Source organism: Dasypus novemcinctus, chromosome 20 (genome assembly GCF_030445035.2).
Source record: "Dasypus novemcinctus isolate mDasNov1 chromosome 20, mDasNov1.1.hap2, whole genome shotgun sequence".
Taxonomy (NCBI): Eukaryota; Metazoa; Chordata; class Mammalia; order Cingulata; family Dasypodidae; genus Dasypus; species Dasypus novemcinctus.
The window spans coordinates 32,832,581-32,856,001 of record NC_080692.1 but is presented as its reverse complement, the minus strand read 5'-3'; the positions used below and the strand labels follow the sequence as shown (position 1 = coordinate 32,856,001).

The 23,421-nt window shown below is 40.6% G+C and overlaps 1 protein-coding gene across 3 annotated transcripts; it reads left to right on the top strand.

The window, feature by feature from the left end:
- Nucleotides 1–243: 243 nt before the first annotated feature.
- Nucleotides 244–22,970, top strand: YBX3 (Y-box binding protein 3). Of its 3 annotated transcripts, none has more exons than XM_058282800.2 (10): nucleotides 244–694; nucleotides 4,215–4,278; nucleotides 5,266–5,299; nucleotides 8,227–8,316; nucleotides 10,409–10,531; nucleotides 13,411–13,617; nucleotides 18,819–18,916; nucleotides 20,416–20,587; nucleotides 21,067–21,166; nucleotides 22,397–22,970. In XM_058282800.2, exons 1-9 carry the CDS (start codon nucleotides 442–444, stop codon nucleotides 21,130–21,132), a joined length of 1,107 nt encoding a protein of 368 aa, XP_058138783.1. In that variant the 5' UTR covers nucleotides 244–441; the 3' UTR covers nucleotides 21,133–21,166; nucleotides 22,397–22,970. The 3 variants fall into 3 exon arrangements, with proteins under 3 accessions (XP_058138783.1, XP_058138784.1, XP_071066270.1); XM_071210169.1 differs by lacking the exon at nucleotides 244–694 and adding an exon at nucleotides 1,538–1,628; XM_058282801.2 differs by lacking the exon at nucleotides 13,411–13,617 and having other exon boundaries at nucleotides 249–694.
- Nucleotides 22,971–23,421: the final 451 nt, after the last annotated feature.

The following is a 23,421-nucleotide window of genomic DNA, read 5'->3' as shown; positions in this document are numbered from 1 at the left end:
AAGGGACCGTAGGCTTGCGGTCCTTGGGAAACCGCAGATTAGAACCCAGCCCCGCCGCGCCCGCTTGCCCTCCTCCAGTCTCCAGCTGGGCCCCCGCGCGTCCAGCCCGGCGGCTGGCGAGGTGCGCAGGGCGCCGGGCGCCTTTAAATGCTAATGAGCCTGGCTGCCCAATTCTGGAGCCAAGCTCCCCACCCTCTTCCCGCGCCCGCCCTTTCCTCCCGGGCCCGCGCGCCGCCGAGAAAAACTTGTGCGGGGCCATTTTTGGGGCAGTAAGATCGAGCGAGGAGCCCCGGAGCGAGCGCGCAGCGCCAGAGCTCGAGCCGCCGCGGCCGCGAGACCCACCCCGGCCCCCCGAGAACGAGCCCCGGCCGCCGCGCCCGCCAGCCGCGCTAACCGCCACCAACCGCCACCGAGGTGCCCGAGGGCGAGCGGAGAGGCGGCATGAGCGAGGCGGGCGAGGCCACCAGCACCAGCGCCCTCCCGCAGGCGCCGGCCGACGCGGCCGCCGCGGCCCCCCAGGAGCCCGCGCCCAAGAGCCCCGCGGGCGGCGGCGCGCCCCAGGCCACGGCCCCCGCGCCCGCCGCCCTGGCCGCGGGCAACCCCGGCGGGGACGCGGCCCCCGCAGCCGCCAGCACCGCGGCCCCGGCCTCTGCGGCCCCCGCCGGCGGCGAAGACGCCGAGAAAAAAGTTCTCGGTGAGTCCGGCGCGGGAGGGCAGGGGCTGCGGGGGGCCGAGCCGGCGCGGCCCACGTGGGCGGCTGGGGCGGGAGCGGCTGACAGTCCCGGGCGCCGGTGGCCGCTGTCCGCCTGCCCAGGTGAGCGCGCCGCGCCCTGCGCTCCTCCTGGGCCAGGGCCAGGAAGTGGGGGGCTGAACTTGAGGCTCCCGGGCGGGCACTGCCCCAGATGCCCGAAGGGGAGGATGCCTCAGGGCCGGAGGAGAGGCGCGGCGGGCTGGGAGAGGGACTCCGGGGTCGGGATGAAGAGGGATGGAGGGGAGGACCGGACAACGTGGGCCGGCGACGGCGGAGTCCCGGCTGGGGAGGTGGGGAGGGAAGGATCTCCTAGGGGGAGGAGGCAGGGGGCGGGGGCCAAGGTGGTAAGGCTGCTTGCCGGGGCAGCTCAGGTGTCTGTCCCCGACGCCCTTCCCACATGGGCACGGGCAAGACGCCATGCTCTCGTCGGCCACATGCCGACAGAGGGGGGTGGTAATCCTCTCCGGGAAACTTGGGTCTCGGTCGCAGGTCTTCCCCGCTCCCTCTGTGCCCTCCTGCTGTCAAGAGCCATTCCGTGGGCACCAGTCGCCGCCCTTTTTCCTTTGGCTGCGCTGGGGGAACGCACGTGTTGCAGCAGCTGAGAAAACTTGGTGGGAAGCGTGGGTATGACGTTTGCTCAAAACTTGGTTACCTTGGGACCTATAACTTAAGCAAACAGGAAGATGAGACGGTCAGGTTTGGGGGACAAAGCGTTTCTTGGTGGTGGTGGTGGTTTTTGCCACCTACTTCTCTCCGCTGTGAAGTACCGCCCCTGGGAGGCCTTCCGCAGGCTGGCGCAGCATGTGGGTGGTGAATCAGCTCACTGCAGGGTGTGTGCCCAAATCCTTCTCTCCTCTCTTAAACCGGGAGGCCACAGGTGGGTGTCCGATGCCTCAGATACATTTTAAGTATTTTGGGTGGGGCGTGTTTGTCAGATTTCTCTGAGCCTTGCCTGCCAATTAGGAAGAAAGTGGAGAGAATGCTATGAAGAAAGTATTATACGTGTCATTGAAACAGGCTCGAGAGGCCTGTTTTCTTTTTTCCAATGGGTGTTCTCAGTTTCTGCCAAACAACTTGCTAACTAACCTGTGTAGGTTAAGAAACAAAATAGCCCTCCTTTTACTAGATTAAAAGTTGCTTAAATCCAGCCAATATTGTACTTTGATACTGTTTCCAGCCAATGTTTCTTGGAACACTTCCGTGCAAAATATCGGAAAGGGACACTATTGAGTTATCCGAAGCCACATTAAGCTATATTTGTTAATGATACCCCCTTTTGTATATGAGAACTTTGCAGCGTTTTTGTGTGAACTTTACTTTTCTGAAGTAGGACAAACAGATGTTGTCTTCAGTTTAAAGATGAAGAAAAGAGATCCATTTAAGTTAATTTCCCCAATCACTGAGTGCTGTAGCCTCTACTGGATTCCCAGTGGTGGCTGGTCTTTTGCACTTTTAACTCCAGCTCTCAAAAGGAAGCACAACCTTCTCCATGACATTCCAACACCGTCTCTGTCCAGTATGCTCTGCCATCTGCTTTCCTTTGTCAAGCACACACTTGCGTGCCTAAGCAGTGGTAGGCGCAGTGCTGGCGGGAACGGAAAGCTGGGCTTCACCGCTTCTGGTTTGAATATGCAGGCCTTAGACTTAGTGGAGAGCAGCACCTGGGTCAGGGAAAATTGTTTACTTTTACAAAACTTCCCTCCTGGTGAACATCGCAGAAGCCACCCCTCTCCCTCCTGCCTTTGTGTATGTGAGGTGGCTTTATCGTCTTCAGGAGCCAAAAAATGTGGATAAATGTGTTTGGCCATATGAAGTCCTTGGAAGTATTTGTGGAATTAGGGGGAAAAATAACTGCATTAAGGAATAAAAGTAATTGTCAGCCTGCCTTGAAGTTAGACTTGAAAATCATTTCTCACCCCCCCCACTGCCATTATTTAGTGTTGCTTTTCTAATGAAGATGATTCTTTTGACCGTGCTAGACATTAACCATATAAAAATTAGTCAAGACAGCTAGTATTTATATTTTCCTAGGTCATTAATTTTGGGCAAATGAAATAGGGAAAAATAGCAATCATTTGGAACAGCACGTGACTTAAAAATTGTATAACTTATCAGATAGAGGTCTCATCTGTGCATATTTGGATCTAAACAAACTTTTTTTCTCTATTGCCTTGCTGCTCTAATTAGAATGGCTCAAACTGATGATTCCAATGATTTGATCTCTTTATTGGAGAGACCTTCCTTATCTGTAATTAGAGATGGAAAATGCCTAGTCAATTTGGGCTGAATGAATTTGTTTAGAGGCATAAAGAGTTTTTTTTTTTTACATGAAAAGCCAAAATACTTCCCAAGCTTATCATTCTAGTAAAACTTAGATCACACAGGGTAATTCCTAACTACTATGTTAGTTCTGAATTTCAAAAACCAAAGCCTTACAGTTTATACTTGGAAATGATCAACTATGTAATTCAGAGAGGCAGCATGGATTAATGTTACTTTTCAGTTTCTATTAAGCTTTTTTTTTTTTTTTTAAGGTGCTCTATTGTCCTATTTCCTGTTTCATTGAGTCTTGGTAATTGCTTTATACATTTCTTGAATTAAGGCATAACATTTCCTAGAGGTACTGAATTTGGCATTCACAGTTGATTCCAAGGACTGTATTTAGATGGCTGAAATAAATATGAACGTACAAAGTACGAGTATGTTTTTCTGGGGGGAAGGGGGGTAATTCCTTCTCTTAAAGAATCCTTTTAAAATCTGGCGGTATGGAGAATTGGCCTTGCTCCTGACAAAGGCAAGAACAATAACCAAGTTAAAGAGGGGGTTTTTGGAAAATAAACCATTGGTTCCCTCCAAATGCAGAGTAGGGTAAACAATGAAACAGAAGCCCAAATTCATCACTGATTTGAACAGGCCTGTTTCATCACGTTTCTTGTAAGTACAGAACTGGAGTGAGACAACCTCAGCTCCATTATTATTCTTGACTCCTGCTAGGCCCCCGTTTGGCAACTAGGCAAGTTCCTTTTATGTCTTTATAGATTGGTTATTAACAAGAAGCTGCTGTGTTGCTTATTGTACTTTGGCTCATATTTTGAAGTGGGAAAGTGATGTGTTAAGGTCTTTGGCACTTACCTGGTTCATCTACCTACATTCTTTTTCATTGTCTTCTGTAAGAGGTCTATTTTGGACCTTTCTTTTTAATTATTGCAGACTTGCATAGACTTAAGACTATACTTAAGACTTTACTGAAAAGTTTGATAAGGAAGAAAGATTTAATCCTGAAAAGTATTTTCTTATGTCTTGCCTTGATGTCTTTTCTTTTCCTAATATATTTTGGAATTAAGCTTTTAATGGTTCTTCAAGTATGTATAGGCTTTTGTGTAATGCCATCAAGATCGTAGGTGATATGAGCTTTATCTCCTTGTAGGTCAGGTACTAATTTATCTGCTTAATCCTGTTTTAGCCACCAAAGTCCTTGGCACTGTCAAATGGTTCAACGTCAGAAATGGATATGGATTTATAAATCGGTAGGTGTGTGTGTCTCTATGTTTTAAATGTGTACTTATGTTGTGGCACCAACAGTTATAAATCTCTTACTGTATTTTACTCATGACTTATGTAAATTTTCAAGATTTTTAAAAGCACTGTAAATATTCCTGTTTTTAAGCTACTGATCATTAAGTATTCATAAATAAAGTACATTTCCAGAACACTAATAGGCAACTTATTTCATAAAATCTAGTCATTAAAAGGGAAGAAGGGGGGGGGTATGAAATAAAATCAGAATTGGGAAGGTCCTTAAAATAATGGAATCCATGTCCATTATTTCTCAGATGGAGAAATGGAATCTTAGACTAGTTAAACAACTTTCCTAAGGTCACACAACTAGTGAGTAATTGAGCTGGATCTGTAACCCAGGTTTCATCCAAGTCCTATGTAGAAACGGTAGTGTTTTCTTTAAACATGGTAACTTCTAACCCTATAGGAATCAGGAGAACAACTGCAAACTTTTGAGAGTATTAACAATAGTTTTAGATGATACTGTCATTTTCTTTATGCTTTTTTCCACCTTTTGAAAAAAAAAATCCCTCCAGTTTCTTCCTTGTCTATTTTGGCTGTGCTGGGGCTGGGCGGGGTGGTGGCAGTGGTGGGGCCTGTTTTAAGTTTCAGTGTAAGGGGAACCTAGTTCGCAGCTGTGCCCTGTCCTTTTAACTGTCTTGCTTTGCTTTTGCTGGGAGGAAAATCGAGGGCTCTGATTACCTACCACATGATTTAGAAAGAGACCTGCATACAGAACCTAGTAGGTTGGCTCTAAGCACTCTGGTGATGGTACAGGATGTGGGGGGTCAAAGTTTCTAATGAGGATTCATACCAGGTTTTTGAAAACAGCGGGAAGAATAAACAAAAGTCTGTGTTGTGTTTGGGGTCATGTGACCTAAATGTATGCAACATCTGTTCTTCAGTTTTCCCACATACCTAGTACCTTTAATCATGAGCTTTTTGTCTTCTAACAGAAATGACACCAAAGAAGATGTATTTGTACATCAGGTAAGAGGAATGATGAATGTTAACCTTTCCTTTGTGGAGAGGCATGTCTATAGTCTGCTGTTGTCTCTTCCCCAAAGTGAAGTCCTAGAAATAATTACTCTGAATTTTTTGTGATTTTATTTTGGAAAGAGAGCTCAATTCTACAGTTTTAAGATGGGCAGATTAGCTCTTCTGTCCCATCATATTAACTGTTTTAGGTTTGCAGTGGAATGAAGTAATAGACCGCTCTCTAATTTCTTAAGGCCTCTGAGTCAGTAAAAAAGCCGTCCGTTTCCACCTTTGCATCCTATTCTCTTTACTTTGAAGCCTTCTTACTGTTTGGCTTGAACATATCTGGCTTTTGGAGGGGGTAGAGCTGAAACTTGAAGTAAGTAGCACAGAGCAGCAGATGATTAGGGTGTGTGTCCCCGAGACATGAGAAAACTCCAATTCCTGTTGTAATGATGCATGGTTAGCACATGTCCAGGTCAAAAGGCCCACATTCCTTCAGATTTGAAGGAAATATTTAGAAAAAAGGTGAATGGGTATGATAAGGAAAACATGGACTTGTCTGCAATAGATAGCTCAGTTTTTCTTTACATTATTTAATTAGCCTAGGATGCTATTTATTCTAGTATTTATCCTGGATTTGTTTTACAAAACAGGCAAAAAAGAAAAAAAATACCCATTATTACTCTTCTTTTGTATGCTTTGTTTTCAATGAACTGTCTGAAGTAGGTGTGTAGTCCCTGGCCTGTAACAAGGAAAGTAAATAGCGATGCTAATGCCCGCACATTTACCTGTGTGGCTCCGCAAGCATCTGGTTTCCTCTGTTTTTGTTTTCATCTGTTTATGCTTGTGTGTGTACTACAGTGGGGAGATTGGAGACAGTGATGTCGAAGAATAATAAATTCTCTGGTTGTGGTTTCTTGTGGTTTCTGTTTCTGCTTGCCTGGATATTTCAGTTGTACCTAAATAGTTGGAGCCGCTTTTTGCCATTGCTAGTTTGTTCAGACATGGTGCCTTCTGAAGTCAGGACAGACCGAGCGGAAGGTCGGCTTGCATCCCTGGTGGTTGATAGCCCTTTTGGGGGGAGAGCGCTGTGGCTGGTGACTGCTGGAGTGAGGCACCTCCCAGCTGCTATTGTGGTGGCCAGCTGTATTAGCCTGTCAGCGTCTGACCTGGTTCCCGCCCCCTGAGTCTGTGGTGAGTCACCTCCAAGTGTTGAGGCCTGCCCAGTTTAACAGGAAAAAGGGAACTAGCCTAGCCGGCCGGGAGGGGCTCTTTCTGGAATGGCTGAATGTTCAGGCTGCCTGCACGTATATCCTGTCCTGAACTGCCTTTTTTCCTTTGTGGACGAGGTCTCTGGCCTATCGGCACTCTCTCTCTCTCTCTCTTTTTTTTTTCTCCTTCCTCCCCCTCCTACTCAGAGTAGGGGAAAGGCGGGATTACATATGCCTAATTGCCTTATAAAATAAGGTTGACCTAGTTCCATTGAAACTCACAGTCCCTTTAACTGTTTAGAGGTACCAAAGAAATGGAAATTCATTGCAAGAACTTTACTCTTACTTCCTCTGACTGAAAACAAGAGGCATATTCATAAGCAGATGTTTAGAGGGTTATTTTTAACATGGAAAAATATTTTTATGTTTTTAATTTTACTGCATTATCCTTTTGTTAGAGTAGTTGTAGATTCACAGGAAAATATTCAGAAAGTACAGTTCCCATATACCACCCCCCCAAAAAAAGCTGTTTTCCATGCATTTTGCATTAGTGTGATACCCTTTGTTAATTGATGAACCAATATTATAATTAAACACTATTAACTTAGTTACATTAGGGTTACGTTATTAGTCATTAGTTTACATTTGGTTTCACTCTTTGTATTGTACAACTCTATTTTTATTCTGGTAACATATAAAATCACAATTTCCAGTTTTAGCCACATCCAAGTACATAGTTCAGTGGTGTTAATTACATTCACAATGTGAGCTATCATCACCATCATCCATTACCAAAACTTTTCTTTCAGCGCAAATTCTGTACCAATTAAGCATTGACCTCCTATTATCTGCCCTCACCCTAGCCCCTGTAACCTATATTCTAGTTTCTGACTCTGCATTTGCTTAAATATTTCATTTACGTGAGATCATTAAAATATTTATCCTTTTATGTCTGGCTTGTTCACTTGTTAACTTTTTAATGTATTATCGGAGAATGCGTAGGGATGAGTTAACAGAATAGTGTGGCAGAAAAAAGATTGACTAAATGTCGTATAGGTACAGCACAGCGATAAAAATTTTTTTTCTCTCATAGCTGTTATATTTGTGACCTAAGATAAATCACTTAATTGTTTATATGTATGAGATTGAAGAGTAGGAGCAGGTGGCTTGGAGGCTAGATAATCGCTAATAAGTTTTGGTTCTTAGGGTAACTTTGTATATTCTTTCAGAAGTATTTATCCTTTTGGCATTTAAAAAAATTCTTGTCTCTATTCCTCATTCCTCACACTCGGTTTGATCCTTTTGAGGTTAGCAGTTCTCTTGCCTTACAGAAACCTGTACCTACTCTGTGTGTGTGTGTGTGTGTGTGTGTGTGTAACATCTCGTGAAGGCATTTTCCCCCTGCTGATAGAGCTAGTCTGACTCTCAGAAGCTTAATAGTTTGAGGTAACTAGTATCTGCAGTATCTTGACTAGATTATAATGAAACTGCACAGGATACACATTGTGTATAATCTGTTTACCTAGATGAGTTTCTAAGAATAGTATGAATCAAGAAAGTAATGTGTAATATAGTTTTACAATGTTTTTGTTTTGTTGTTTGGGGATTCAGGTTAGTGGGAGAATGAGAATTTTAAAAAGCAATCATCAGCAGTTTCCATAACTTGAAAGTGATGAAATATGTAGTAAATATTGAAATATGTCATTTAGAATTTTCTCTTGACAGACTGCCATCAAAAAGAATAATCCACGGAAATATCTGCGCAGTGTAGGAGATGGAGAAACTGTAGAGTTTGATGTGGTCGAGGGAGAGAAGGTGAGAGCAAATTGTGGTTGGGTGTTTTTTTTTCATCCGTTTTGTATCTAAGTGTGCTAGCACAGGGTTTTTGCACAATAAATACTCTCTCAGCCTCTTATGAATTCACATTATTTTGGATTTTTTAATGATAGGAAGTGATTTTTAAACAAAAATATTTTAGATTATATAATCATATATAACATGATTCACTATATTATAAAAGACATTTTAATTTCTCAATAAATGAATCCTACTTAATTGTGGAAGAAAAATCATAATTTCTCAAATTTTAAAATAACGGATTTTATTTTGGTACCAAATGTATAGATTAAAATTTAAATGTTTTCTAGCATTTAAAGTAGCTAAAAGCTTTGGGGCAAAAGAGTTTTTTTTTCCTACACAAATAACAACACAGGAAAGAATGTAGTAATCTCAGTAAAAGAAGATTCAAATTTTCTATAAGCACTGTATTTTTTCCCTTTTAGATTTTGGAAAGCTGAAGCCATCTTTGAATAGACTGTATAATAATTTTCTTTCTTTTTTTTTTTCTTCCAAATTCTACTCAATTTATTCATTTTTAAAAAAATATTACATTAAAAAAATATGAGGTCCCTAATCACCCCCACTGCCCCCACCCCACCACTCCCCCCACAGTAACACTCTCCCCCATCATCATGACACATCCATTGCACCTGGTGAGTACATCTCTGGGCATCGCTGCACCCCATGGCCTGTGGTCCACTTCATAGCCCACACTCCCATGTTCCATCCAGTGGGCCATGGGAGGACATACAATGTCCGGCAATTGTCCCTGGAGCACCACCCAGGACAACTCCAAGTCCTGAAAATGCCTCCACATCTCATCTCTTCCTCCCATTCCCCACACCCAGAAGCCACCATGGCCACTTTTTCCACACCAATGCCACATTTTCTCAATTATTAACCACAATAGTTCATGAATATAACAATTTTCATCAGATGAATTCAGCCCAAGGATCTGGTTGATCATCTGAAAGTGCATATACAGAATTATTTTTATGCCATTATATATTTAATTTCAGTATTAGTAGTGACCTTTTTTTTTCTGTTGTTGAGAGCCTATTATAGATATACCTAAAATAATAAAGGCCAAGAATGAAAACCTTTTAAAACTGTAGATGGGACAATGGCCATGGCAGCTAGTCAAGCAGCTAAATGATGAACTGAGTAACTAGTTAACCACCATGAGTGTGCTCCTTGCACATATACATTTATGCCACCCCATATTTCATATTTTAGGGTCTCAGTCTGTTCTTTCAAAAGAAAAAGAGTTGATTGATTAATTTAATTTGATAAATTTAAAAGGGTGGCTTTACCAATGGGATCCTCAGGGTATCTTGCAAATCTCTTGGGAGTTTTAAATCGCCTGCCAGGAATTGGCTGGCACATTCTGATCTCTGAAACCACATCTAAATCTTAATATTTTGTGTGAGGGTTAATTTTACCCTCTGTATGTATATTTTCAGAACTTGAGGTTTTACACATTCATGTATGGTGGGAAGTGTATTCTTTGAATCTCCCTTGTCTCAAATTTTTGTATTTTTGGTAGTAGTATTTTATCCATTTGTCTCTATGAAAATAAGGATTATGCATGTTACAAGGCTTTTTGGAAGGGCTGAAGAGTGACTCGATGGGTGGAAAACGCTCTATGTTACGAAACCAAGGACTTAGTACTGTCAAGATGGGAGAAGTCACGGTTGCAATAATTCAGTGGGGTAGAGCTGTTATGTGAGCCCCATGCATGGGTTTTCTATACTTCTTAGAGTAACGTAGCTTTCAGCGTTTTCTTGGAAGCTAACAATATTTCAGTTCTTTTCCATTGAGGAATATTCTTTCCGGTCTAGTGTTAACTGTGCTTTTAAAATTACTCTATCATACAGAGAGCAGACAGCAAGCAAGCTGCAAGGGGGGCAGAGAATAAATTTTTTAAAAAATATGTATTTACCAGCTGATGTTCTTAGAGCTGCATTGTGCTCCTGAACTTATAGCCCAGCTGTATGGGAAGGCTGGGTGAGCAAACCAGAAGCTGTATACATTTAAATCAATCCTGTTTATTTTCTTTCCTTCCCAGGGTGCAGAAGCAGCCAATGTGACTGGTCCTGATGGAGTCCCTGTAGAAGGGAGCCGGTACGCTGCTGATCGCCGCCGTTACAGACGTGGCTACTATGGCAGGCGCCGTGGACTACCCCGTAATGTATGTTGTCCCTGTTACGAATCAGTGATTGGCAAATTTTCATATTGAAAACTGAGTATATACTTGGAGGAGATAAGATCTTCTCAGTGAGCCACAATAAGTGATCTTTTTTGTTGGTTTTGTTTTTTAAGAGGAAATTTTCAGTGCCCAGAATTATTCATCCATAGCCACTGGTCTCATCAGAAACTGGCCATTCAGAAGTTGTACCAGTTAAGATGTATTTGGCTGTAAGTAACAGGAATTTAATTATCTTGGTACAAAGAGCCTAATTAAGGCAGGCGGTGCCAAGGTTGTAAAAAAAAAAAAAAAGGCATTTTCTCTTCATTTGACTCTTACCTGGCCCCAGCCTTGTCATGTGGCTGTCACTGGCAAAGGGAATGAGATTTCCATGATCGGCTTAAACTTTCATTCATTCCTCCAGGCTGGCACCGTTGACCTAAGCAAATCAGTATTTGAGTAGCACAGAAGAATGGGGAATAGATCTTAAGTAGGCAATAAATAGTACTGGCCACAAAAATATTAAATTAACTTCCTTGATTGAGTAGTTCTTTTATTTAGCACAGCATTTTCTCACTCAAAGAAAGAAGCAGTAAGTAAGTCTCTAGAATGTTAGTTCCTTAAATTGGTCCTGATCTAGGTGAGAGAGGTTTACAAGCAGATCTGGCTGGAGCTTTCTTAGGATCTCATCCAGAAATGAGCCCAGGTCATCTGTGGTCATGAGGACCCTATTAGATTTGAATCAGGTGTTTTGGTGTTTCTAGAATTAGTACCTGATGTTGGCACCATTGACTAAAACTCAGGATGCTTTAGAAAAACTTGAAAGATCTCACCTGAATAGAATATCTACAAATTGAGAATGATTTATAGCTGTTTTGACAGATTTATATATTTCTGCTTTCCTAATTGCTTTTCCCCTACATTTTGCCATCTTTGCGCTCTACCAAAAACATATCAGATTCCTTGGGATATCTCATGGTTCTGTTTTTACCTTTTTCTTACCCTTGTTTGCCTTATTTATTTTAAAGAAAAGTGGTAGGTTGGATTGATAAGGATAGTATTTACTGCATCATGTTAAATCTTTCAAGTTTGTCTGATTCAGAGAACTCTAGCAGTGAATATTTTGATTCCTAGGTTAATTCAGAAGTAAAGTGGTAGAAAAATCTTGAGTGAAACTTTTTCTCTCAGATGTCTGGAAATTCTGAAGTCTTACATATAAGAGATATTTAGAAGTAAAATGACCAAACTTCCAAAAGCATAATAAATGTAGGTTTTCTGTGTAATGTATTTAAGTCCTGACAGCATATTGGGTACCTCTCAGGAGCGTGTTTGGTTATGGTATTGCCATTGTTGTTTTTTTAAATTTTTTGAGTGTATAAAACTCAGAAGATTAGAAAAGCCTAAAATGGTAGAACAGTTTATATAATCTCCCACTTAATATTTTGGTGAACATGTTCAATGCAAATATATCCTTACACATAATTGGGGTTCATATCTCCTATGGCCTATATGCAGAGTGGAGTGGCTTGACTTTTCTGGAATTAGATTAGTTACTGCTATAGTTAATGCTTTTCCTCTTTGGGAATTTAGTTGCCTTTGTGGGTCTATTCCAGGAAGTCTAAAGCTTAAATAATCCCTTCCCCAAAGAAATGGGTCCTTTTTCATAAATTAAAAATGAGTAAAGTTTTCATTTATTCATTTTTTAAAAAAAACATAGCTACTTTCGAAGATTACCTTTTTAATCTTTAAAGAAAGATTGAAATCACACTGAGGGATGTTTGGCTGTAAGTCTTTTTTTTTACATATAAAATATTTGTATGTGATATAGTAGTTTAAATATAGGAAAAATTTCTAAATGAGTCAATTTCCTTTGTTAATAAGGTCTATGTTTAGAAACTTCAGGTATTAGTACCTATTACTAAAAAGCAATTAAAAATTTTTTTTCCCTAAACATGCAAAGTTCTAACCTTACTGGTCAGAACTCATTTATATGCTTAAAAATTATCGAGGCTCAAAAATAAATAAATAAATAAAAATTAAAAAAAAATTATTGAGCCTCTTAGAGCTTTTGTTTATATGCATTCATGTCTATTAATATTTATTGTATTGGGGATTAAAACAAAAAAAAATTTAAGATTTCTAATTGGTTTAAAAATAAAACACATTACATATTAATATAAGACATTTTTTATAGAAAACTGAATGTTAAAAATTGAATAGGAAGAGCCATATTGCTTTACATTTTTGCATATCTGAGTGCCGGCTTTAATAGAAGACACTGGATTCTGGTATCTGCTTCTGCATTCAGTGTGTTGAGAAAGCACATGTCATTGTAGTCTCTGCAAGATCCCAGCCAACACCCCGGGAGGGGGAAAGGGAAAGCCTATCTTTGTGGTGAGAATAGTTTGATCTGCTGATGCCCTTCAAAGGGTTCTGGCAGGAGCCCCCTCCACGCTTGGAGAACCGTTACAGTAAGTGCACCTCAGGACAAACCTGCTCGTAACACCACAAAACATATTTTGCCCCGACTTTGCCCCGGTGGATGGTAAATGTTGGGAGACGCGCCCTCGGCAGAGGTGAATACCACACGCCCTGCACCTAATCTCGGTTCTAATGAAATGGCTGTTAAATTAACGATGGATTGATTGCTCTTGCTTTTCCGCTTCTTGGTATTTTATCTGCACAGACCTGCTTGCATCCTAGCGTAGTTTATCCCAGGTGATTGCACGATTACTCTGGGCTAAATGCATTTTGTCTATGTAACCGAGGGGATTATTCCTTTTGGGAGATTTTTCCTTTTGGTGGTATTGGTCCTAAATGGTATTCTTTGGTTCTTTCCTTGCTGAACCTTCTTCTGAATCTCTGTTTCTTTGCTTCGCTAGTACGCTGGGGAGGAGGAGGAGGAAGGGAGCGGCAGCAGTGAAGGATTTGATCCCCCTACCGCTGACGGGCAATTCTCTGGGGCCCGGACTCAGCTGCGCCGCCCCCAGTTCCGCCCTCAGTACCGGCAGCGGCGGTTCCCGCCTTACCACGTGGGACAGACCTTTGACCGTCGCTCACGGGTCTTTTCCCATCCCAACAGAATGCAGGTAAAATTGCACCTGGGACTTCTCTTCGGCAGTCCTCACCCCTCCGTCCTTCCTCTGCCTCCTCTTCCTCCTCCTCCTCCTCCTCCACCATCAGCTGCCGGAAATAAACTTGCTTGTGGCTTCCTGATGCTACAAAAGCCGAGGCAAGGCCTGTAGCCTACCTTTTTCGGAGCAGTCCTTCCAGGAACGTATCTCTAAAAACACAACCACATGAGCCGTGCCCGTAAGAGGGGGCCCGTGGGGAAAGGATTAAGCTTTCTCCTTTGCAAAAGGAAAAAAGAAATCAGGTAGAGAGGCAGATGGTTGGTTTGAGCTTGAAATCATACAGGCAGGATTTGCATCCTGCCCCTGCTGCTTATTATCTGTCGAGTCTCTAGAAAACTTAGTTACAGGAACATTAACTTGTCCATCCGCTAAGTGGGAATAATAGTTTCTAAACCATAGGGTTGGAAGATTAAATTAAAATATAGAGGGTTTAGCAAAATGCCTGTAACGTTGATAACATTTATGAAGTGCGTTTAAGAAATCTTATCATAGAATGGGGGCTGTTGATTATTGTTACGATTATCTTCTTTTACTGCAGAACATTAGTGCAGCTGTTCATCTGTGATTCTTAAAGGTTACACCAACCTTTTGCAGTTCCAGGAATCTTGGAAAACCAGGGATAGATAGGTCATTTTCGTTACCACTTGCTACAGAGTTTTTCTTCCTCAGTGTGCTTGGATCGTTTTCTTTTTCTTTTTCCACTAAGTGTTGTGGCTGAACATTTTGTCCAGTTCTGTCCTTTGCTCCCCGTCTATCCCGTCATGCATGACTGTGTTCTTTTTACATTGCTGCTTGTTTTCCCCTCTCACTCTTCAGCAGCTGCCCCTGACAAATGTGCTAAAAATAACGAGTAGACTTACATATATGGAGGGATTGAGTACATGTGACATGGTAGGTTTCTTTACGGCAGTGTGCTGGGCTTCTAGGAAATGAGGGCAGGAAGAGTCAGAGTGTAATACACTTTTATTTTTAGTGCGTTAGTAGTGCCTTCCTGAACTAATCATTTTTAGTATTTCATATCTACATCTATACGTAGACATGTATGACAAATACATATACACGTTTTGCTGAGCTTACGATGGCATGTTCTTTTCCGTAGCTTTTGAAATAGAGGTATATTCCCCTTGAGGAAATTGAAGGTTCAGAGCAGTGATTCCTTAGTGTCATGTAGAAAATCGTTTGCAGAAACCAGTTGAAAACTAATTTTGAAAATGTGTGCTCTTCTTTATAACTTAAGTGCATTTAGTTTTTACTCATTGGCCATCTTAGATCCCTTCAACAGTATTTCCTTAGAATCTTTTTATTATAGACCATCTTATACAACACTGGGATCTACTCGGCACTACAGGAGAAAAGATAGTATTTACCTTTATGTAGCAAGTTGTGATTCTTTATTAAGTAGGATTGGCCATGTGCTAATATCAACTCCTTGTAGCCTTTGGGAAAAGAATTGATGGAGGTACAAGCACAACATTGTTTGGCAACAACCATATGGGAGTGTTTGAAATCAATTCTTATTCAGTCCTCCCAACAGCCTTGTGAAGTTGGTGGTGCTTTATATATTTTTGTTCTTGAGGAGATTTGAGTATTTAACATAAAAGAAACTTACCTAAGGTTATGTGGACCAGAAGTAGGGCTTGATTTAAACCCAGTCTGTAGGGCCCTGTGCTTCCCATTCTACACTTGATAGTAGATTCTTATGCTTCATACATGTTGATTTAATTGCTGTTTCTGTCAGCCTTGTCTTTTGTGTATGAATAAAGTTCCTGAGGAGGGAGTGGCTTGACTTGTTCAGAGCTAAAGAGAGGCTCATGTGGTTGGGCTGGAGTGAGTAAGGAGAGTGGTAGGAGGTGAAGTTAGGGTGCTCTCTTAGGGCAGATAGGAAAGCCTGGTAGACCACAGTAAGGACGTCTGACCTATTCTAAATGTGATGAGAAGCTAGTCGAGGGAACTGAACATTTTATGTATATATAAAAGATCATCCTGACCATTTTATGCTGACTGGACCACAGGGAGCATTAAAGAAGGGAGCATTTATTGCAGTTTCCCAGAGAGGATAGCTGCTCGTGGCTTGGGTTGGAGTGCTGCAGTGGTAGATGTGTAAAGTGGTAAGACTCAGGACATGTTTTAAACATAGAGCTGACAGCACTGGATGACAGTGTGATGAGTGGTGTGAGAAGCGTAAAGGATACTTCTGTGGTTTGGGGTTTAAACAAAATGAGGGAAACCTAGGAAGTATCGGGTCTGGGGAGAGGTGGAAATCATTTGGGGGGCTTTTTGCCACAGTTGATTTCATGTCTAAGTGGAGTTGTGAATTAGGCAGAAAAATAAAGTGGAGTAAAGAGATAGGAAGCAGCCGGAGGGTGGAATGTGTACTTTTAGACAGAGTGGTTGGCAAAAAGTCTTGAGGGCTCATTAAGTGATATATTTAAGGGACCCGAATGAAGTGAACGGAGCATTAAAGAGTCTGGAAAAGGCCATGCATGGTAAAGGGGATGACAAGTGCAAAGGCCACAGGGAGACTGAAGGGGAGAAGTGAGGGATAGATACCATTTTGGAGTCCTAAAACATGGTATTTAAAGGCATAGGAAGAACAAGATTAATCATAGAAAATGAGTGGAGGTGGAAAAATGATCCTAGAACTGAGCTCTGGGGCAAACGAACCGTTAAAGATTGGGAAGACTGGCAAAGGAGAATGGGAAGGGGGTGTCAGGGAGAATATATATCACAAAGAAAATGTTGTTAAATGCTGTTAAGTGGAACAAGCCAGGCTGAGGATTGATTATGGTGTTGTAGAGGTCATGGCATGCTGCGGACAGAAGGCTAAGGATGAATTTTCAAGAGAGAACAAAAGGTGAGGAAGAGGAGATGGTATATAACCCTTTGAGGGGGTTGCTGTGGTGGAGGTGGTGATGGTTGTTTTTCTTTAGTGTGCATGTCTTAAAGCAGATCAAAGAAATGGGGCAGGAGTTGGAGGCAGGGTTTTTGTTTGGTTTGTACAGTGGGTGACTTCCCCCTCCCTTCTCCCTAAGCAGCAACTTACTCCTAAAGCCATTAAGTAGGACAACTCAAGGTAGGTATCTGCATAGGGGAAGGATGTGGAGGGACATGGGCGATTGGTTGCATAGAAACAGGTAACTATCTTAAAGATAATGAGAACCATGTTTCTCACTGTCAGAGAAGGAATACAAATATGGAAGGGGGGGAAACTTAGAAGGAAAACTCTGACTCTTGCTGGATTAGAATTGAAGTTATTGATGAGAACGTTTCATTTTATATATATATATATACCATCTCTATATGTGTATATATACCCCTACATATGTACTTTTGCATGTAGATAAGCACACATGTGTATATTATGTGTGTGTTATATAATTATTTGCATATGTATCCGTGTGTATGCCTTAGTTCGGTCTACTTAAAGGGTCTGAAAGCAGTGGTACCAAAATAGCATTGAGCATATCTAACCCCAATTTTTTGGTTTCTAACTACCATTCTCCAGTAAAAACGAAGTCCTTTGGAGAAATGGCTGATTCCAGAGCTGAGGCTGAGAAAGTACAATATAAGCCTGGAACATGTTGTTGCGCCAGAAAGCAAGGAAGTACTCAAAGAATGTTGGAGACGTATCAAAAGAATATGAGCCAGCTTGAAGGAGCTGCCATTGGCTACTAATGATAGTAACAGCTTATAACCCATTGAATAAAATAGAAACCCATGTGTCTGTGTAGATATAAATAAATAAATGAATATATTGAAATTTTGATGAGTAATGGGATATTTACATACTTCTGAAAGTTCTTCCTCACAAAATACTCATTAGTTACAGCAGGGAAAAGCGTAAACTTAGAGTGGTCTAACAGACCCCACCTTGACCACCTGTCAAAGTGAACATTTTGTTAGTAGTGGTACAAATTGAAACCATGTGCCACCTGACAGCATGCCATGAGAAGAATGCAGTGCCCTTCTGTGACTTGCCTGCCAGAGATAAACTGAGCCTCATCTTGAGGAAACATCAAACCCAACTCAAGGGGTGTTCTACAGAATAACTGGCCTGTAATCTTTCTTTATGAAAGGGTTGAGGTCATGAAAGCCAAGTGGATTTGAAGACCTATTCCAGACAAAAGGGAATTAGCCAGTTAAATGTAATGCATGATTTAAACTGGATTCTTTTTGCTGTAAAGGACTTGATTGGGGCAACTAATAATACTTTAATGTGATCTGAGAATTAGATTCAATACTTCCAATTTTTATGTAAGTTTGATTACTTCAAAATAAAATTCAAAATAAAATTTAAAAGGTAGATGCTATTTCCTCATTTGTATTCTTCAGGGAAATGATTGAGTAGAGAAGGGGAAAAACTATAGTGAAGAAGAAGAGAAGAAAAAATGATTAAATTTCTCTAGTAGGTAAGGAGAAGCGGGGTTGGGCTTGGACAATGAGCACGGACTGCTTGTCCATTGTACTGGGAGAGAAAAGAAAATTGATGCAAATGCAGGTAGGTTGGTAGGTTTGACAGAGGAAAAACATGTAGAATCTCTTCTCAGTGTTTCTGTTTTCTTAGTGAAGTAGGAAGGGCGGTATTCACCTGTTAGGAGGAGGAAGAGTAGTAGTTAGTTTTGATAAAAGAGAAAGATGGGATGTGGCTGTATTGTAAAGAATTTCAGAGTTTACTGATGGGTATTTTTAGTTTGATTTTAGCTGTTCTTCCTCCAGAAGTTCAACAATAAGTTAATTTTATTCCTCCAGCTTAAAATAGATTTATTATCAAGGAGGAATATTTTATTTTTAAGAAGTTAAACTTAATGACACAGGCAGACAAAAAGGAAAGATTGTGAAAGGAAGAAATCAGAGGTGAGGAAAAGATATGGGAGAGCCTTTGAATGTAGAAACCATGAGTGCTGGCTAAGGTCCAAGATTGAAAAGGTCTTGTGGTTCAAGTATAGTATATCACTCCATTTCCTTTTATAAAATAGGCTTTCTTTCAAGAGATGAACGGAATCCTTCAAATTTCAAAATGTTAAATTAGGAATGTGAAATAAATTTAGATGCTCTGGGATAGGGCATAAGACTCTTCTAGTAGGACTGAGTTTTTCTTCTATCTTTTGTAATCTGTAGCATGATACTCATATTCAGCTCTCACTGCCTTTTTCTAGGCTGGTGAGATTGGAGAGATGAAAGATGGAGCCCCAGAGGGAGCACAACTTCAGGGTCCGGTTCATCGAAATTCAGGTTATCGCCCCAGGTACCGTAGGTATGTAACATTTTCTACCAACTAACGGCCAGGTGAAGAACTTGAATGACAATAAGATGGGTCAGGGTATTGTGGGTCTGTTTTGTGAATTTACGGTATAATTAGAAGATGTGAATGCTTTTGCTGCATGCGAGAGTTTTTGGATACCTTTGAGTGTATGTTTTTAGTTGGCAGAGTGGCAACTCCTCCCCCCACCCACACATGCTTAGCAACTAGAATTTTTAGTTACCCATGTAAGAAAGCATTATTTGTATTCTATAACTTTCACATGGTAGAAGTTAATACTTGATTTTTATTAAATTGAATGAAATAAACAAATCAATTGGGGGATTCAATGGTAGTGGTGTAAATGGAGGAATAATTAAGTGCCAGAGAATATTTGGGTTATTAAATATTCTAATAACTGAGACAGCTTGAGCGGTTAAATCAGACTCTTATCAAATTGCCTGTGTTTAAATTCCCACTCTGCAATTTAGTAGCTGATTGTCCTCGGGCAAATCTCTAGACTATGCTAGTCTTAATCACCAGATCTGTAAAGTGGATCTTACAGTTGCTGATAGAATTAAATGTACTAATGTATCTAAAATAATTGGTTTGGTACTTGGTATAGTAAGCCTTCAATAAATATTAGATAATATTGCTATCAGTGATGTTAATATTAGTGAAGAAGTATATTATTATAAGCCTGTCTGTCCTTTTACCTTATCCCTGAGGTAAGTGGGGGAAGTAAAATTTCCTTCCTTAATGACATTTATACTGCCTTTAAATTTGCTGATATCTGCTTATTGTAAGTAAGTGTAATATTTTGGGAAAATTTTGTACCAGTATTACCTATGTCCTTTCCCACATAACATTCATTGCAGTTTTAAGCATTGTCTTCCTAGTGATGTTACTAAGAACTTTCAAAATGAGAGCGCCTTCATAGAAATGTCTCATGGAAACAGAAAAGACAGTATTGTATGTGAATCCCCGTTCTTGACAGTCCCTAGCATGTGATCTTGGGAAAGCCATAGCTGACCAATTTGACCTATAAAAGCAAGAGTTCCATATGGTTCCACCAAGTTCTTACCCTCCCTATAAAACTAGCTCAGAGAGTTACCATTGAAATTAACTTTTTAATGTGAAAACCAACCTTGCACAGGCCTGGCAGTGGTGAGTCATGTGAATTTCCTTACTCTGGTGGTTGCCACTATGTTTATGGAGGGCAGATACCAGACCACTTTCCTTTTATTTTTCTCTCCCGATCCTACTTCCTATCAAAGTGCCTGGCAAGAACATAATATATGTTGAGTATGTTCACTAAACATGTTTATGCAAGTGAGGGGAGGAAATGATGGGAAATAGGATACTTTACCAAACCTTTGTTTCGTTTGATGCCCTAGCTTGTAATTTGTGGCAATGAGTACTGACACTTGTCTAGCAATAAATAAAGCATTATGTTCTTGAGGATCCCTGTCTCTTGGCACTCGTTCTCTTTTGTTGTGTGTTCTCTGCCGTAGGGGACTTCCTCGCCCACGACCTGCCCCAGCGGTTGGAGAGGCTGAAGATAAAGAGAACCAACAAGCAGCCAATGGTCCAAACCAGCCACCTGCACGCCGTGGATACCGACGTCCGTACAACTATCGGCGTCGGCCCCGTCCTCCTAATGCTCCTTCCCAAGATGGCAAAGAGGTAAAGCCAACCAGTTGGAGGCATTATTGCCAAGTCAACCTTAATCATGTGAAACTTAAGCATTCTAAAAGTTGATTTATTATCCGACAACCTGACACTTAATGAAATTTACGTAGAGTATCATATTCTCTACGTAGACTATACCCTGCATGTAACACAAATGCAAATGTTAGAATTCAGTTAATAAACATTCTCTGAAAGAACTATCCATAGTTTTAGGGCTCTCTGAATAAAAGTCAGAGGGAGACTTGAAACCAATTTCTGATGGCCTTTTTCATGACTGATAATGGATAGTGTATGGCCATTTGGAAGCTGTTCTTCTCTGATATTAATTTCCAACTCATAAGTATAGTTAAAGTTTTGCACTGTGATTTACCTTCATAGGCAGGAAAATTCAAGCTTTTGATACCTTTTAGTCTTGAACTTGCCACTGTCATCTTTCCACGGGTCACCTTATTTGTGGTTTTGTTTTGTTTTAGGCCAAGGCAGGTGAAGCACCAACTGAGAACCCTGCACCAGCTACCGAGCAGAGCGGTGCTGAGTAACACCCAGCTCGCTAGGCACCTACACCATCCGCAGGCAAGAGCTTGGGCAGCCTAGTCTTGCTTTGGTATTTTCTTGTAGATGTCATTGATTTTTCAACGGTCATGTTCATCAGTCTAAACCTGCTCTGCCATTCATCTTTGCAAAACCTCTTGTCTGCATTGGGCTCTGGGGGCATAAATATTCAGACATGTTGCTGACCCTCAAATTCTCTTTTCTAGACAGTTTTCAACTGTTAAGAAAACTGATGTTTTTGCTTTAGTGACACCCAGTGGCCAATATGATCATTTTAAAGGTCCTGACGAAAGCATCATCTTGGTAGCAGGAGACAAACTCTGCAGTGTAAACTAGTTTTTCCCTTCTGTTTTCCCTTTGACTGATATTATTTATTTTGAGGCAGTGACAGGGTTATAAAGTGTTGATAATCAGACTGCCTGGTTTCTGGTACAGACTCTACCACCTACTTGCTGGGTGGCTTTTGCAGTTTATTATATCCTTGGCCTCAGTAGTCTCTGCTGCTGCTAAATGGGGATACTAACTATACTTCCCTAGTAGGGTTGTTGCAAGGGTTAAATAAGATAATACATGCAAAGTGCTTAGAACAGGACTTGGAAAAATAACCTCTTGGAAAAAAAGTTAGTTTGTTATTGTTTCCTATTTTTTTCTGTTTTATTAAAGATCTTGGAAATTTTATTTATGTAGGTAGAAATATAGCTAGAGAGACTGAACCAGTTATGAAGGTGGTCTTAAAAGAGTTTATGAACCATAGTTGGTTTCATTCTGGGCTTACCACTTATTGGGACCCTCTTATCTGAGAATTTAATGGGGTTTTTTTCTTTTTCTTTTGAAATACATTCAAATTTACAGGACAGTTACAAAAATAATACAAATCCCACAGAGAGAACTCCAAATACCCTACCCCTTCAGATACTCAGATCTACCAGTTTTAAACATTTTGCCACATTTGCCATATCATTCTATGTATCTGTCCATCTGTGTGTCTATCCATCTATGTCTATTACTCTTATTATGTATGGTCTTCCCTGATTTATAAAAGTATATTATTAAAAAGTAAGAGTTTCCATTAAATTAATGTTAGTTTGCTAATCTGTAAGATGTGTAGATTTTGTTTAGAGCTTAAAGTAAATACTTTTGAAATGTTTTTTGGATTACTTGTGAAACAGGCCATTTTTGCCCTTTCATTCTGTACCTCTTTGTTGTTTGGTACTCTTCATACCTTTACTTTATGATTTTACTTTTTTCTAGGTGACCTAAAGAAGTAATGACCATTCAAAACTAAAGCAAAGCAAACAGCAGACCACGACTTTACCAACACCAAAGAAACATCCAAGCAATAAAGTGGAAGAAGATCCAACATTTGGACATTTAGAATGTTTATTATTATTCCTTAAGAAACAAGCAACTACAAAAGGAAAATGTCAGTGACTTTTCCAGCAAGCTGAGTTCCCGGGAATGCCTGCACAAAAGACAAGAGAGCAACCTCCCCAGTTGCAGCAACCACTAGGTTTATATTTTTCTCCTGGTTTTTATGTTTTGGTAATAAGAAATTGAAAGAAGAAATATTAATACCATGTGGGGAGGAACCCCAGCCAAAGAAATCTGAAATATATATAGCAAATGCTTTTTTTCCTTTTTTGTTCTTTTTGGATGCTGGTGCTAAACTTTCAAGTGTCGTGATTTAAAGAGAAATTTTATGCCCTTCCTATTTATTTCTAGAATGAGGGGAGTATAACATTTTTGCTTTCTTATGTGACTATTTGAAAATGTGCAGTATGAATGACGTTCCTCAAAAATAAAATTTTTACCCTTCAAGGGAAAAGATGTGTAACTCGAGTATACTTTCCTATCTTAGGATGTGTTTTATCTTTTTTCCCCCACTTCATTCATTTGAGTTAATGAAGAGTAAATTCAAGTTCACATATAAAGGTGGATTAGTGCCATTGAATAAATGTAGGGATATAAACTGGAGATCCTAGAAAATGGGATCCCTTTTGGAATGTACAGCTGGGAAGTAACAAGTTCATTTATTTGAGTTGGGTAGTAGGCAGGTTTTGTATCTCTGGAATAATTTTAATTGAAGTGACTTGATGGCAATTAGGTTAACCACTTCAGACTTAATGTTAATTTTCTTTAGATTAATGAAGGAGTTAGTGGTTTGAATATCCTTGAACTTCTAACCCAAGTACTTCAACACCAACTACCGTGTTGTTTGTATGTATGTGTATATATGTGGGTCTCGCAGAAAAGAGGTAGAGAGACTTTTTCCAACT